A 17,801-nucleotide genomic window follows, 5' to 3' on the forward strand; every position below is an offset into this window, starting at 1 on the left:
GAACACTTTTTTTGTGTGTCCGCGCGAAGCTAGCAGACGACTAATGTTGTTGTAGAGCTGGTGTGGTGGAAGGTGTGAATTATATCATTTTGGACATTACTAGTACTACATTGTTTGTTTTTGTGGATTATATATTTACGATGACTTTAATTTTGGATATATTATAGGGTTATGAACGCCGTTTTATACTTTGTTTTGGAACGGTTTTAATACGAGATAACTTTGTGTTTTCATTTCGGCCTGCCGCAGCAGCGGAGACTCTTCGCACGCTCGGCTGCTGGAGGCAGTCTAACCTGTGTTTATAAACTCTAGGCCTACTGATAATTATAAAACAATGGAGGCTACAATTGAAAGAGATTGCAGTGCTTTAGGTGGCCTATTTCAAGCCATTATAAATGATATGAAGGTATTGTAGTTTCAACTTATTAAATATAATTAATTTATTAAATTATTGTGTACATTCATATTGGTATGTGGCTGCCAAATATGAAAAATAAATAAAATAAAAAATATCAATGAATGAATGTCAATGGGCCTACCAGAGCTTGGCCTAGGCATATATGCCTATTTTTAGTTAGGGCTACAGGCCGCTATAATGCCTAGCCTAAATAATAGGCCTACCCTACCAGTAGTAGATGAGAAACAATCGCAACGTGTATGACGTCTGCTTTTTACTACTAGTTGCTAACCACCAGTGTCTGAAATTATTGGACATGATTTATAATAAATTAAGATTATTGTATAACTTTTTTAATTTGTATTTCATGCACAGAGGAAAAAACCAAAATATTAAGTGCCTACTGTGTACTGTACACACGCTGTTGATAACATTTTTAACCTACTTTTTTCTTCTATAGAATGGTACACCATTATGGGAGGATTTTATCAGCAAAACTGCTAAGTTACACACACAATATAAGTAAGACATTTATAATATAATTTGTAATAAAAAAAATACATATGTTTTCTTTTTATTACACCCAATCCATGTTTATTTATTTGAGGGGCTTCACCTTTGGAACGATGGCACTCACTTCACAAACTATGGCGCAGTCAAACAACTATAATATTTAATGGGAAAAAAAAAGAGAATTGCTGAGTCTGTACTTTTTTTTACACATTCAATTACATGGCACTAACTACTGTAATTAATGGTTAACTTTCCATTGGCAAAGTACATACAGTCGGATAGTAGGCCTACTGTAGTTAATATCTTGTCATTGGAAACTATTTATGAGCAATTTTTTTACAAATCTTCTGAACAATAGTCAAATTATTTACATTCTTCTTGTAATCAGAATTTTAACTTGACAACAAAAGGTAGGATGACCATTAGACTTGACCTAAGTGAAGGTCAATGGATTTTGACACAAACTTTCTGTTCTCAACTCAAGCACTCACAGTATCTCAACTGGAACAAGTTTAACACTATTGATCAAACTTGGCATACAAAGGTTTTTACAGTAACCTAATTAGTTGATCACCTTTGATTTTTGAGATAAAATAGAAATGGTTGTATGTCGTTGGTTTCATTCTTAATCCACCTTGACCATTACAACTTACTGTAAATTGTTTTACTGACAGAGTTTCATAGCCCAATGGTTTAGAGCATCACACGAAACCTCAAAACAATAAAAAAAGTTTTTTTGATATATCCTGAGATTGAAAAAACTTTAAAAAAATAAGTGTAGGTAGCAAAATTGATATTCGTTTTAGGTTTGATGTTAAACTGTTTTGTTTATTTTTTGTAGAGCGACAATTATAGCCATGTCAGCTTGGCTTGAATCATTCCAGAAGATTGCAGATTCTGCAACTAACTCTAGAGGTATGTTGTTATAATTTACAGGCTTACAAGAAATTCTAAACCCCCTGATTATATACTGAAATATATTAGTTAAAAAAAGTTGGTCAAATTATTTATGTGTTGACAAACTTTATAGTAGAGATGACATTAAACATACTCCAAAAGGGTGCTTGGGGTAGAGAAAAGATGGTGTACTTGTAAGGAATATAATCTTCCCCATGATTTTGCCTATATCATGATCCTCCCAAGGATTGTTAAACACAGTAAAATGTATTTTAATAATAGTATAACCATGGACCTATAGTATAACCATAGCTCAGTCCATGGTATAACTGGTATAGTATAACCATGGACCTATAGTAGACCATAGCTCAGTCCATGGTATAACTGGTATAGTATAACAATCAGTTGATAATGCTTGTTATTATGACCTGCTAAATTCAACCTGTGAAAGCCTTTGTTGCTTCTAGTTATACAGTACATCACAATGGTACATTCACACTTCATTAAACTCTGCAGGAAGTGAATACAATACTTTATCATTCATGCTCAAACTTTTCCACCAAATTCTTGTGTGTCTATGATTTCTAGATATTGATAGTTTTGCTGAAAAGTGTGAAATAATGCATTTAAATCCGAAACATTACAAAATCTTGCATGTTTTGTTTAGGATTTGCACTTGTACAGGTAGTAAAACTGTGTGCTGGTGGTTAACCAAATAATCCTTGTACAATTGACTTTCCAAATGCCACTCTGAAAACCATAACGTTTCCCAAAACCAGACTTTTCTTGAGATCCAAAAGGTCCCAAATTCTGTTTGTTACCATTTAAAAACACATTTAGATTTACCAGAATTTCTCGAAGTGAGAACCCAGTGTCTCCTGTATCGGTGTGTTGACTCTGTGTTTATACAGTTGACAGATTTTTCTCTACTAATAATTGACTTGATGTCAATCTTGCAGTTACTAACAGGAAGATCTTTATTACAAAATATTATTAAACCTTGTCAAATTTAAAATAAAACAGCATTTCGTTTTCTTTATTTAGTTCATTTTGTAAAACGTCGATAGAAACCTGGGGGAAATGAATTCCATTAATATCATAGCAACAAAGTGATTTTTAATGGATAGAGATGACTTTTATTGCAAATTTCAACTGATCGTTAGTTTCCACTTCTTAAATATTACCTTGATAATATTTAAATTTCCGCCATCAACATTCAATACTGAGCATCTGTTCCGCATTGAAATTCATTGCATTAAATTTATGAACATCATTTTGTCAGCTACAAATACTGTACAAATAAAAACTATATTTACTGTATGTAGACCATACTCACACACATAGAATGATACTGTAGTTTATTCAAACAATACTGTATAATAATGTTATATGTACTAACTACTGTATTGTATTGGCATACTAGACTTGAAAGACAGAGTATTAAATATAAACTCCATTTTCCTTTGGTAAATTATGCATACAAATTTCACAGCAAATTGAAGATCTGTTTTGTACAGAGATTCAATTCCCTTGGGAGAATATCTTAATGAATCTGTCTTTCATACAGTAGCAAATAAAGCTTTACTAGTGTATTATTTGTATAATTATTTTTCTGCATTCAGATGAATACTGTCAGAAAACATAACAGTATACTACTCACCAGTGTAGAATATACTGTATGTTTTAAAATTTGTTTCAGACTTGCATAATTGCCTTGAGTTTAAAAAAAATAAAACTTGTTACTTTTAATGATACAACTACTTTTCAGTGTCATTTTAGTTTTCATAGAAGAGGTATTCACAAGGAATTATGAATAAGAAATAAACAGTGAAGCAACAATATAATTACAGTATCTGTACCGTATCCAGCAGTTGATTTTAACATGCAATAAAGTATACTAATGTGTATAAAATGTTATTGTTAGACAGCATTTTTTTATGTGTAAATTATTTTGAGGTTTCCTATTTTACAATACTAGGCAGTTCTACTTTATGTCATGAAAATTAGTGTATTTTATTATCCAGCTGTTTTTAAATTGTTTCAGGTTTTTGCTTAGTTTTCAATGTCTGGCCTTTAAGTATGGACTTAATTATACCACATGCTATCAAGTTTACAGTCTTACATAATTAATATACTGTAGTAAACCACAGACGTCTGTAAACTTGTAAGCCTACATAATTCATGAAAAACAACAAATTGCGATAAAAAAAAAAAAATAATAGAAAAATCCTTTATTTACCAGTTTGTCCCCACAGTAGCTATTTTGGATAAAGTTAATATTTGAGCATTGAATTTACAAATAAATTAATGAACGATTAATTGTTTTTTGGCATGGAAAAAGGCAATTAAAGAATCTACTGTATGTCTCTGTTTACAGTACAGTATTTAAACAGTAACTTTATAGTAACTGTACAGTACTGTGCAGTATTGTATACAGTAGACAGTACAGTACAATATATACTGTAATGTATCAATAATATATTTTACCATTTCTGTAGCCTTACAGTATAATGCAGAGAAGACTTTGCGTGGTGATTAAGTTTGATTGCTTCAGAAAATATTAAAGTAGTAGTAGCAGCACTGTATGTGACCTTCTGTTTTATGAATAATTACTGTTGCAGACCAATTCCCTGCTGTTAGAATATAAATATATAATAACAGCTTATGGGTAAGATCGGAAACACTGTACTTAAATAATACGAATGCTGGTATATTCATTAAGTGCATTTACCTTGCACATCTGTACTGTTATTTTTTTTTTTGGTGATGCTTTATTTCGTTGGAAAAAAAAAACATGGAAATTAAAATTTCTCAAGATACTGTATTTTGATGATGTGTTGATGGTTTCTTTCATAAAAGATAGTTTTTACCAAAATTGTATCCAGTGTATGGAGACAAAAAAACTGTGATGTGCCCATACAGTATACAGTATAGTTTTATGATGATGTCATACCACTACCATATTTGAGCATCACTATCATACAGTTTTGGACAATGGGCTCACAACACTTTTTGTGTCAAACTAGTTTGATACTGTAGTGTAGACAGAGCTTACTGTAAGGTTATAGTTGCAGTCACTTTTGGTGATAACTTTGAACCAATTACCCATCTCTCTACTATACTCTTTATTATTAAAAACAAAGCCTAACCCATTCCTAATATTGACATTTTGAGTTAGAGTATGTAGTTGAATAGTATATTTCCAATCGATGTTCTTCTGTCGGATTTTTTTTACACCAGGTGGGATTTGGGAAGTTGTGTTTATTGATTGCCATTCATAATTTGTGATGTCATAAGCCATAACATCCTGATTTAGCCTATCCATGTATAAATAATGGAATTACACCAGGAATATTGTATTTTTACAGTAATGTTATCTATTTGATTTTTAAAACATTTTCAGTAAAACATTTAATATTTTAAATAATTTGTCTGGATACTGTAAAATTTTAAAAATATGAAAGAATAGGATTCTTAATAATTATTATTTTATTTAAATGTATACTTTAACTACCCTTGCATAATTACACAATAAAACAGTAGGTTATTGAGTTTTTTATGACAGAAATTTTCATAAAATAATTTATTCATAATATTCGCAATAATTTGTATATATACTGTACTGTAGTTGATAAAATTTAGAAAACAATTTCTTAATCAAATTGGCGTCAGGCATCTTAAGACTTTCATGTCAGGCTTCAAAATATTCACGTTAAATTTGGACAGAATCTCATTTCTGATCTGTGTTTTCACTAAACTTATTTGGTTCCAGTACATTTATCAGGATTATGAGGACTATACATGTGAACAACTGCTGTTGTTTGTAGAAATTGTTCTTTTTAGAACAATATGATTAAAGCAGTTACTGTACAAAATCATTCAAGTTTAGATCATATTTTTTAAAATTTTAACAAAGTTATACTATTATTTCAGAATAATTTTTGAGAGGCTGGTTGTACTCCAGTGATGTTCTCTTTCTTTTGATACAATATTGTACTTTTTAAAGCGTTTGTATTGTCTAATTCTTTGCTATCTCTTCAACAATCTAAACTTTGATGTATTGAAATTCAACAATACATGCGACTGCTCCTTTTTATTTTTTATATTCTGGAGATGCGAATAGTACAGTGAATCTTTGTTTTGAATTGTATTTTTATATAAATTTATAGATTTAAATATAGATTATAATTTTTTTTTCAAGGAGATTCATAATAATGTTGGTTCAACATCTAGTTTGAAAAACTCCAATAATTGATTAATGATACAATACCATGCTTTATTTGTAAAGCTCTGTCTACACAGGGAGGTACAGTACATCTCCCTGGTCTACAGTACACTATCAAACTTTATGTGACACAAAAATGTGAAGTGGCCATATATGGACACGATGATGTCATACCAGATTTGGGCACATCACACTTTTTTTTTATCAAACTAGTTTGATTATGTAAGAAAGACCTTTATGATTATAATGTTCAATAATATAAATGTTATAATGTGAAACTACTGTACTAAATGTTTTGTATGGCCTCGTTGGAAACGCCATTCACTGTACCCAGAAATGTCCTATACTACTGCTCAACATATACTGTACCTACAGTATTACATTTTGCTATGATAATGTATTATAGCATCTTTTACAAATGACAGGTACATTTCGTCCTCATAAACGTCTTCTTTGATATTATATGTCATTTTTAGCCAGCTGTCATGTTTATCACTAATAAAATAATAATATCAGAATTTTATGTTTCATAAAACTTTATCAATTCCTAATGGTACTGTAAACTGTAGACCCAATATCAAAATGTGTTACTAATGCCTAGAGTGTGTACAGTTTTACAATTTACAGAATATCCATGAGCTGAATCTATAATACTGTAAGAGGACCATTTGTAAAAAGATAAATAAAATAATCTAACTAATATAAAATTAAGTCACATTCTTTCAAGAGATTTCTTGTTTAAATATTTCATTTTTAAATATCAATAAACCGATAATATTTACATAATTTATGTTGCAGTGTGTAATTTATTATCCTTTGTGATGTTAGATAGCTCTCTCTACCTCTGTACTGTTTATAGCATTGTGACTGTAATGTAAACCATGAAATCTCTTTGTTCATCCACCTACTTGTACACACTGCTACTAAAAGCTCTTTTGTCACCTGGGGGATGAACGAGAAGATTATTAACATAAACTCAAGTAATAATTTACAGTTTAAAATGTATGTTTCAAGGAAGACATTATTTTTATTTATTTCACCAAATTTGTATTTGATGACCAGGATTTATTATTGATACATAAACATTATATTTCACCAGGATATTTAATTTGTAAAATATTTTAATCTTAATCTTAAAAAATCATCAGCATACTGTTCCTACAATGCCATACATATTGCAAGCATTTGCTCCAACCAATTTAATTTTTTAAGTTTAGACAGATCATACTCTAGCAAAGAAATATTTCTTTCCTCTATGGACAGATCAGTGATCTGAATAAAAGAGAACAATTGCCTTACAATGCAATCATAGAGGATGTACTGTAATTAGTATACACTTTTAAATTGGAGAGTAAATATGCTGTACTATTATAGTCAAAATAGGAGAACCCATTATAGCGATTTAAGGTTGGTGACATTGTTATTTGCCCAAAAATAGGTATTGTACAACAATTGTACTTTGAATGGTGTACAATAGAGTAGCCTGAGGCGTTAGGTACCAGAGTTTATCCAGAGGTTGAACATATAAAATTACTATAAAGTTTATTATTCTAAGATTCAAAGTACTTAGTACTAGTAGTTAGTTACTAGGGTGAATCTGGAGGCTCTATTTACCCTTTCATTTGTTTCTGCACCACCCTGCTGATACCATCCCGCTTATATAGACTCATCTGGTTCTGGCGCCACACAAGGGGAAAAATTCCCCTGGTGGTTTAGCATTCGTAAGAGGCCCTCCAACCAGGGTAGGCTACTGTAGTTCTCTTGGGCCCTGAGTTTACTGTAGCCAGTGAGTGCTCATAGTCATTACGCCACTGGGTCCATGGTGGTATAAGGTTTGATCACTTTCATTGGGTCCATGGTGGTATTAAGTTTGATCACTTTCATTGCTAAGTTTCCTGGAAGAAAGACTACTCAAAAGACAAACTAAGTTGAATAGTTCAACACACAGTTTGGTGCTGGCTGTTCCAGTCTTATAAAAACAAACCTTGTTGTATTCCAAACAATAACATCCCAATTTGCTGACAAAAAGATAAGTTTGTAGGTCAGGAAATGACTATCAAACTGCAAAATGTAGGAGGGGTTTAGTAAATTTGTTTTGCTGAAATAATGATATTGTGTGCTGTCCAATTAGCTGTCCAATAAAAGTGTATTGATCGATCTCTTGACAATATCTTGGCAGAAAATTGGCAAAACCTAATGAATTAGAAGTCTATATACAGTATTGTATGCTTTTGTTAATTTCATTTTTATATGGAAAGTGAGGTCTAGATTCTAACTATAAACCCAAACATATAACATTCGTTCTGCACAGACTGACAAAGTCACTTTGGGGCTTCTGACCTAGTAATATCATCAAGAGTCTACTGCCAGTATATCAATTCCTAGGGACGTGACCGTATGTACATACCGTGTAATGAACACTCGTGGGTCAGGAGTTCTTGTAATTACCTTTTTAAGAAAATCTTTGGTCTCAAGTTTCCGATTACTCTACCCTCTAGGAAACTCCCTGGGTCTTGTTTATCACCCTATGGGAAAATCCCAGGTCTTGTTTATTATCCTAGGAAAATCCCTTAGGTCATGTTTATCACCCTTTAGGAAAATCCCTGTGTCATTTGATGAGAATTTCCTCTTATCAAATATTCTGCCTATCTGTGACACTCCCTTAAAGCTTTGTCTTCTCAACCTCATAATGTGATACAAATGAACCATAACTGCCATGTTCCCAATTGGGATGTCTATGTTTTACCTTTCCGCATAATTTCTTAACATTCTCTGCAAATGTAGTTTATGTTCTCATTTTAAATTTTCAAATTTTAACAAGCTGATGAATTATTTCAATGAATTTGATCAAGTGTTAAAGGAGTTATTGATCTTTATCGAACTCTCTGAATAAATTGACGATATTAAAGGTGTTGCGGCATTTTCATATCTAATGCAGTTTTATTTTTGCATGAATTGGTATGTCTAGAGAAATCACTTAACAAATTTATTTCTACTTTTTTTATTTTTGTTTTTTCAAAATACAGACAGTATTAGTATTTTAAAGGAAACCATGAACTCTGAAACCCAACATGCTGGAACGCAAAAGTACATTTCACATTAATGTTATGAATAATTTTCCAACATATTGTCTATACAGCATATGGAATCTAAATCTTTTTTTTTTTATTTTTAGTAAAAATAACCTGTTATGTAGTTTTATTATTGTAGAAGTAGATAGAGAAACTAATCCGATAAATCCTTTGATTATCACAGTACAGAATGCTACTGTATATACACTTTCTAAACATTTACAGTATGATGCTTTTGGGAGTGGCACTAGTATGAGAACAATCATGAAGAAGAGTAAATGTCCTACAGTACACAATATCAATAGTATTGTACTGTATTCTCTGGTCTTATACAGTATCAAAGAAACCATAGAACACAGCTTCCGCTGTACATGCCATAGTAAATGGTATTGTACTTTCCACACACACACAAACACAAGTTCTATAGTATGGTCTTACACACAGTATCACAAGAGATTCCACTGTACATGCCATAGTATATGGTATTGTACAGTAATGTTCAGTTCATACATTAAACACACGACACATTCTATGGTCCTACACAGTATCATCTATGATCTAGGAAACCATAGAACACCAGAGCTTCTATGTACAGTACGTCAATGGTATTGTACAGTAATGTTCAGTTCATACATTAAACACACGACACATTCTATGGTCCTACACAGTATCATCTATGATCTAGGAAACCATAGAACACCAGAGCTTCTCTGTACGTCAATGGTATTGTACAGTAATGTTCAGTTCATACATTAAACACACGACACATTCTATGGTCCTACACAGTATCATCTATGATCTAGGAAACCATAGAAAATAAGAGCTTCTATGTACGTCAATGGTATTGTACAGTAATGTTCAGTTCATACATTAAACACACGACACATTCTATGGTCCTACACAGTATCATCTATGATCTAGGAAACCATAGAACACCAGAGCTTCTCTGTACGTCAATGGTATTGTACAGTAATGTTCAGTTCATACATTAAACACACGACACATTCTATGGTCCTACACAGTATCATCTATGATCTAGGAAACCATAGAACACCAGAGCTTCTCTGTACGTCAATGGTATTGTACAGTAATGTTCAGTTCATACATTAAACACACGACACATTCTATGGTCCTACACAGTATCATCTATGATCTAGGAAACCATAGAACACCAGAGCTTCTCTGTACGTCAATGGTATTGTACAGTAATGTTCAGTTCATACATTAAACACACGACACATTCTATGGTCCTACACAGTATCATCTATGATCTAGGAAACCATAGAAAATAAGAGCTTCTATGTACGTCAATGGTATTGTACAGTAATGTTCAGTTCATACATTAAACACACGACACATTCTATGGTCCTACACAGTATCATCTATGATCTAGGAAACCATAGAACACCAGAGCTTCTCTGTACGTCAATGGTATTGTACAGTAATGTTCAGTTCATACATTAAACACACGACACATTCTATGGTCCTACACAGTATCATCTATGATCTAGGAAACCATAGAACACCAGAGCTTCTCTGTACGTCAATGGTATTGTACAGTAATGTTCAGTTCATACATTAAACACACGACACATTCTATGGTCCTACACAGTATCATCTATGATCTAGGAAACCATAGAACACCAGAGCTTCTCTGTACGTCAATGGTATTGTACAGTAATGTTCAGTTCATACATTAAACACACGACACATTCTATGGTCCTACACAGTATCATCTATGATCTAGGAAACCATAGAACACCAGAGCTTCTCTGTACGTCAATGGTATTGTACAGTAATGTTCAGTTCATACATTAAACACACGACACATTCTATGGTCCTACACAGTATCATCTATGATCTAGGAAACCATAGAACACCAGAGCTTCTCTGTACGTCAATGGTATTGTACAGTAATGTTCAGTTCATACATTAAACACACGACACATTCTATGGTCCTACACAGTATCATCTATGATCTAGGAAACCATAGAACACCAGAGCTTCTCTGTACGTCAATGGTATTGTACAGTAATGTTCAGTTCATACATTAAACACACGACACATTCTATGGTCCTACACAGTATCATCTATGATCTAGGAAACCATAGAACACCAGAGCTTCTCTGTACGTCAATGGTATTGTACAGTAATGTTCAGTTCATACATTAAACACACGACACATTCTATGGTCCTACACAGTATCATCTATGATCTAGGAAACCATAGAACACCAGAGCTTCTCTGTACGTCAATGGTATTGTACAGTAATGTTCAGTTCATACATTAAACACACGACACATTCTATGGTCCTACACAGTATCATCTATGATCTAGGAAACCATAGAACACCAGAGCTTCTCTGTACGTCAATGGTATTGTACAGTAATGTTCAGTTCATACATTAAACACACGACACATTCTATGGTCCTACACAGTATCATCTATGATCTAGGAAACCATAGAACACCAGAGCTTCTCTGTACGTCAATGGTATTGTACAGTAATGTTCAGTTCATACATTAAACACATGACACATTCTATGGTCCTACACAGTATCATCTATGATCTAGGAAACCATAGAACACCAGAGCTTCTCTGTACGTCAATGGTATTGTACAGTAATGTTCAGTTCATACATTAAACACATGACACATTCTATGGTCCTACACAGTATCATCTATGATCTAGGAAACCATAGAACACCAGAGCTTCTCTGTAAGTCAATGGTATTGTACAGTAATGTTCAGTTCATACATTAAACACACGACACATTCTATGGTCCTACACAGTATCATCTATGATCTAGGAAACCATAGAACACCAGAGCTTCTCTGTACGTCAATGGTATTGTACAGTAATGTTCAGTTCATACATTATAAACACACGACGACACAAATTCTATGCATAAGTAGATAGAAAGCTGGTTTGTGCTTGGCAATCAATATGTATCGTAAGCATTACAACAAACCATGCGCATTACAATTATTGAATTTAAACAGTTCAATTGAAGTGCATATTGATAATTATTTAGACTAATTATCTATGCTTCTTGATCTATGAAAATACAATGAGGTCGACGTACGGTCTATAATGCCGAATTGCTTTATGAAATTGGATTATGATAATTTTCATGAATTATTGGGTATCGTGTAATAATTTAATTTATTCAACTGTATTCAGTTTAAATGTACAATTTACTTAATTGTTTAAACGTTTTGCTTGTTGACCGAATCAAGTAATAATTGTTGTTTGTGATGTTTTTAAGCATCTTCTGCTGTAAAAATACTTTTTATAAATAAGACAAATTAAATATACAGTATCATTTTGACAGTCAGTTAGATGTAATTTGCACATTTCTTTAGTACTTGAATGATGAGATATCAAATTCTTCTGAAACGATAAGATGAGGAAATCTGTGAGATTCCGAGATTCGAACCTGGAATATTAAAATTATTTGAGATTCATTCTACTGTATATGCCACTTCATCCATGTTGAGGTTTGAGTTTTGGTTTGATTCTTTTATTCAATTGATAGATAATTTAGTATTATTTTATACAATAATCACATGGTACTGGTAGACAGTGATGCTGACTGATCTCCATGAGATGTACACATTAAAAGATACAATGTGTTGTCTATCATTCAAATGTCAAATCTATTTTTGTAAAATGACTCATTCACGCCTGTTAAAGCATTTAATGTGATATGATACTGTAAATTACCCATCTTGAGAAGAAGCTGTGTTATAAGATCTTTTTCCGGCTTGCAATTCTGAGCTGATTTTACCGTTGGTACAACACACTCTAAAACATCTTTCTTTCACATACTGTTTCCCTGTATTTCAATTTGAAATACTTCATTATCGTCATAATAATTTATTTTATATACTTCACTATCAGTATCACTGTATCATTATATCAACTATCAGTATGCAAATTTAGATTGATATCGCTATATTATGATGACATCACTATTTTATGATGATAACTTAAAAGAAATTATATGTATTAAATGTTTGAGTAGCTTTCAAGGTTATGTTGACAATTGATTTAATGATAGATTAGTTCTATTGTCTCAATGACCATGGATGTATCTTGCAGTGCAGTAGAGTTTAACTTGTTTAGCTACTGTAATGTTTATACTGGCATGATGTGAGAAGAGAAGCAGTTTGTAAAGCTTGATAAAAATAGAATAAGCATCTGTGAACCACTCCTTCAAGTCAGGAACCACCACCACCACATTCTTTTTGTGCCATTATAAAGTGCGAGTCTTATATTGTTTGAAGTTTGCAACAAAATTTGAAATTTGTGACAAGATCAATATGTTGATATAAAGTTTGCGGTACACCACTTTATTTAGTTCTGAAAAGAACTGTTGAGTTTCTCAATGTTTTGATCAATATACTTTGATCATCCCCGCTCAGGAGTGAGAATGCCTAGTCTGTGCAGCTTTATCTGCAATAGGACCATTGGATAGACATTTTGAGCTGACAAATATTACCATGTTATTTAATTTTCAACTGATTTACTGCACATCACACAGGGAACAGAAACCAAGCTGTTATAGTAGATGTTGTGTTTTTACAAACATTAATCCAGAGCTTTTGTTTATTAGGTGATCATTTAGAATAAAATGATCACCTATTGTTATTGTATCAAATCTTTATTTTTCTTTTTATTGTTTCTGTACACTATTTTGTGTAACAATTATCTCAAAAAGTTTAATGTCAATGATTACCAAAATTTCAGAATATCTTTCAAATGATATAACTTAATCCTAATAAGCTTTCCAGCGTGATCACTCATCCGTGACGTCATTTATACGCCATTTTGTGAAATCACATTATCAATCATATCTCCATAATTCATTATCACATATTAATGAAATTCACTACACGTAAACTTCAGGTCAAGGGTAAAAATATTAGCAAATAAAAATGTGCGCGTTTCAAGGTCATGCACGTGAAATCGCGCGTTAAAAATTTAGAACGCTCAAAATTAAATTTTGATCAATTTAGAGCATGAATTAGGCCATTTGCGCGTTTCAAAAAATTACTGCGCAAAAACACGTTTTTGCGCACGCGATTCTTAAAAAGCGTAAAAAATAAAATTTGATGTATAAATCACAATCTACTCACAATTCTTAGTACATTCACCGATTTTGAGTCCATTCCGACTTAAGATAACGCTATACGAGCACGTTAAAAATGACAAAATGCGCAAATTAATTGCATCAAAGTGCTGAAAATGGTGAAAAATAAGGTATTTTCAAAATGAAAATAACTCTTCAGAATGCAAGATGACCCCCATTTTTTTTAACTTATTCGGGAAGCCATTGAGTTGTAGATATGAATTCATGTAACCATTTGACGTACAAAATGTTGTGACGTCATCAAATGGCCACTTCAATTTAAAATTAAGTTTTTTTTCTCTTTTGTCATATTTTATCACATTCAATAGAACGCATCTCTAATAATTTGTGCCTGATTTTTGCTCAAATTTTAGTATGTGATTGCTCAATTAATTGACTTTCTCATGACCTGCCACTATTTTTATTTTGATGACGTCATCACGCGTAAAAACTTGAATAACGTAGGTCGTGTAATTTCACCTTCGCCGTAAATTTGAATATCTTACAGCTCTTCAGAATTAAAGGTTACCTTGATAATTATAATTTATTATGAAAGCTGATGAAATGTAGATATGAATTCATATAAAAATTAAGCCTATCGGATGTTGTGACGTTAACATATGGCCAGTTGAAGTTAAAAAGTATTTTTTTCATCTTTTTCGTCAAAGTTATACACATTTCAAAGAGCGCGCACAGCGCTTCTACGTGCCAAATTCTCTTCCAATTCTTATATTTATTTGCTCAATTCATTATCTTTCGAAATTGTCATCTTCGAGTTTATTTTGATAATTCCATCATACCAAAAAATTAGAACATGATGTGTGTCCCGTAATTTCACCTATGCTACACTGTATATAGATACATTATATACTGTACATATTGTATATGGCATATAATAGGCACAACTCAGCACTAAAGCGTATAATAGGATGGCATACATCAACATTTTCTGATCGTATGTTAACGTACGTGCAACAAAATTATTTCGGTAAAATGATAAAAATGATCACCTATAATTCGTCAAAGTGACGAATTAAATTCTAGTTACAATTCTTTTTCTTCTTTTAGAAAATACTTTCGTACTTATAATTTTTATTAATATTAAAATGTGAAATTTCAAACAACAATATTTTTGTCTAGCATGAATTGTAAACCACAATTGACATTAATTACAACAGATAGTCAACAACATTAATGTTATCCATCTGATTTCCTCAATGTTTCCAAGTGCTACATTTTACAATGACAGGATCTGCAATGATTTCCTCAGAAGGTAATAATACACCACAGCCCTAATCCTTGCCAAAGTATGATTACCATCTGCTGGTCCAGTGAATTGTTTTCAATTATTAACATGTTAGCTGTATTTTGTGTCTTGCTTGGATAAGCCAAATATAAGCATATTAAACTTATTCGGCAAGTTATGAATAAAGTACATTTGTCAGAAGCGTGTATTAGGCCATAGAAGGATGGGTCTGGGCCCTGGGCATCCTCTATTTCAAAATCCTGGATCAGCCACTGGCAAGGTACAACTGCCCTAACACTTTAAAAATCCTCTTACTCCATCATTTTAACAGAATACTGTAGTTTAAGTTCAATTGTATCATCAATTCTAAATCATTATATTAAAAAGTCATTAACCATGTACAAAATCACATACAGATATAGTACTGGTTATTGCTTTTTTGTAACTGAAAGCTGAAAAGCTGTTGAAGTCTATCAATTTGGGAAAAAAGTATTTGAAAAGATCTTGATATGCTAAAACTAGAATAATGTTTTAACCTATTCTGAAGAATATTTAATGAAACTGTTTATGTTTAACAAGAAGCCAATTCGCAGCAAAGAAATTGTATTTAGAGAGCTGTTTGTGTCAAGGTCATATTGCCTCAAACCATACAGATATCTGTATGCTAAAACTAATCTGCATTTGTACAATTATCATATTAAATCCTAGCACAGTAAATAGCTGTGATTGTATCATCACTAGTAAGTTGTACTAGCAGATATTATGCATGCGATCTTTACTTCTATAGCTCTGTCTACACTATCAAACTTTATGTTGTACAATAAAATGTGATGTGATATTTGGGCACATCACACTTTTTTGATAGTGTAGACAGAGCTTTACAAACGTGTTACGAAAACTGATAAATTGTAACTTCTGGAAAAGTTTCATCCAGTTTCAATTAAAGATCATGATATAATTGTAGATAGAGCTGTTAATTTACAGATAGACTGATTTATAAATCATAAACAGTATTACTTCTTTCCAAAACGCACAATATAAATTTTGTATCAATGAAAATAACAATAAACAACAATACAAATACAAATACTTTGTACAGTATACCACAAAATATAGTTAATTCCACAAAAGATAATGGGTAATACTAATATGTAAAATATGTCCATAATATGAATATTATGACAACACAAAAAAACCACAACAAATCCAGCCTTGGTATTGTGTACTATTTATTTTTAATACCACAAAATGTTTACTTTTATATTTTATTATCCTTGAATTCCGGTATTTCTGGTTGAATTTCTTTTATAATTAATAGAGTGAAACCAAATTAAAATAATATCATCGGTATCTTGCTATTGTGTGCGTGCCATAGATTATCATGCTTCATTTCTATGAAGTGTTTCGTAAGTTTTGATCGAGGCTTCAGAAAGAAAGCCGAGGTGTCCTGTTCTCAAGTTAAGCAAAGCATTTAGACAGATCAGTGATGACTCTACAACCAACGAAGCAGATGGGACAGAAATATTTAATTGGTTGTGTGTAATATGATTGACTGGTATCAGTGGAAGAAACAACAAGATATATCATGGATTGGGCATACTTTGAAATCCAGATCTAATGCAAGGGTCTTGACAGCAAAGCTTGTTATGAAAGTTGCAGCATGAATTTACAGACTTTTTGTGCATGTTTAAATACTGTAAATAAATTAAAAATATATTTTATAAAACCAAATGAAAAAAATCGATTGCAGCCAATAACTGCTGAATTGCATAAACATCAAAATATAATTTCATTCATAGAATGTTATTAGTTATGTTAGTTAAATTATTTGTATTTGTCCACAACATGTGAAATTTACTTTACAGAATATTGCTATTATAGTATTAATCTGTCAAAAACATGTTACTGGTTCATGGAGTCACAATTTGATTTTTCATTAGAGGAGAACTAAAAAATTAAATTAAAAACTCATCAGAGTCAGTATTCCACAAATTCAACATAAACTAGTTAGACTTGTTGCTGATCAGTTACAATTGTGTTTTGTGTTTAAACTCTTTTAACACATTTCAACTGTATACAATAGGATGTTTAGATACTTTGTTAGTTAATAATTATCCTATAATAGTATCTGAATAGGCTCTTTCATCTCAGCACTTTGTCCTATTATGTCAATTGCTAGCCTGCCTCTTCAATAATGTCACAGAGCAATACAGCCATTGTCATTAGGAAAAAAAATGTCACAAATATTTCTTCTTCAGCCGTGGATTTCTATGAATTTCACAATTGTATGACTACTCTGAAGGCCTACTTTGAACCAT

At 32.0% G+C, this 17,801-nt stretch overlaps 1 protein-coding gene across 4 annotated transcripts in view; it reads left to right on the top strand.

Moving 5' to 3' along the window:
• The first annotated feature begins 63 nt into the window (after positions 1 to 63).
• The window catches only part of LOC144851124 (protein MTSS 2-like), a 42,981-nt gene continuing 25,243 nt past the window's right edge, over positions 64 to 17,801 (top strand). For all 4 annotated transcript variants that reach the window (XM_078708664.1, XM_078708665.1, XM_078708666.1 and 1 more), the window contains exons 1-3: positions 64 to 406; positions 858 to 919; positions 1,752 to 1,825. In XM_078708664.1, coding sequence (XP_078564790.1) covers positions 335 to 406; positions 858 to 919; positions 1,752 to 1,825 — 208 coding nt within the window. In that variant the 5' untranslated portion in view covers positions 64 to 334. The remainder of the gene's footprint in view (positions 407 to 857; positions 920 to 1,751; positions 1,826 to 17,801) is intronic.

This window comes from Antedon bifida, chromosome 8, assembly GCF_963402885.1.
Source record: "Antedon bifida chromosome 8, ecAntBifi1.1, whole genome shotgun sequence".
NCBI classification, from domain to species: Eukaryota; Metazoa; Echinodermata; class Crinoidea; order Comatulida; family Antedonidae; genus Antedon; species Antedon bifida.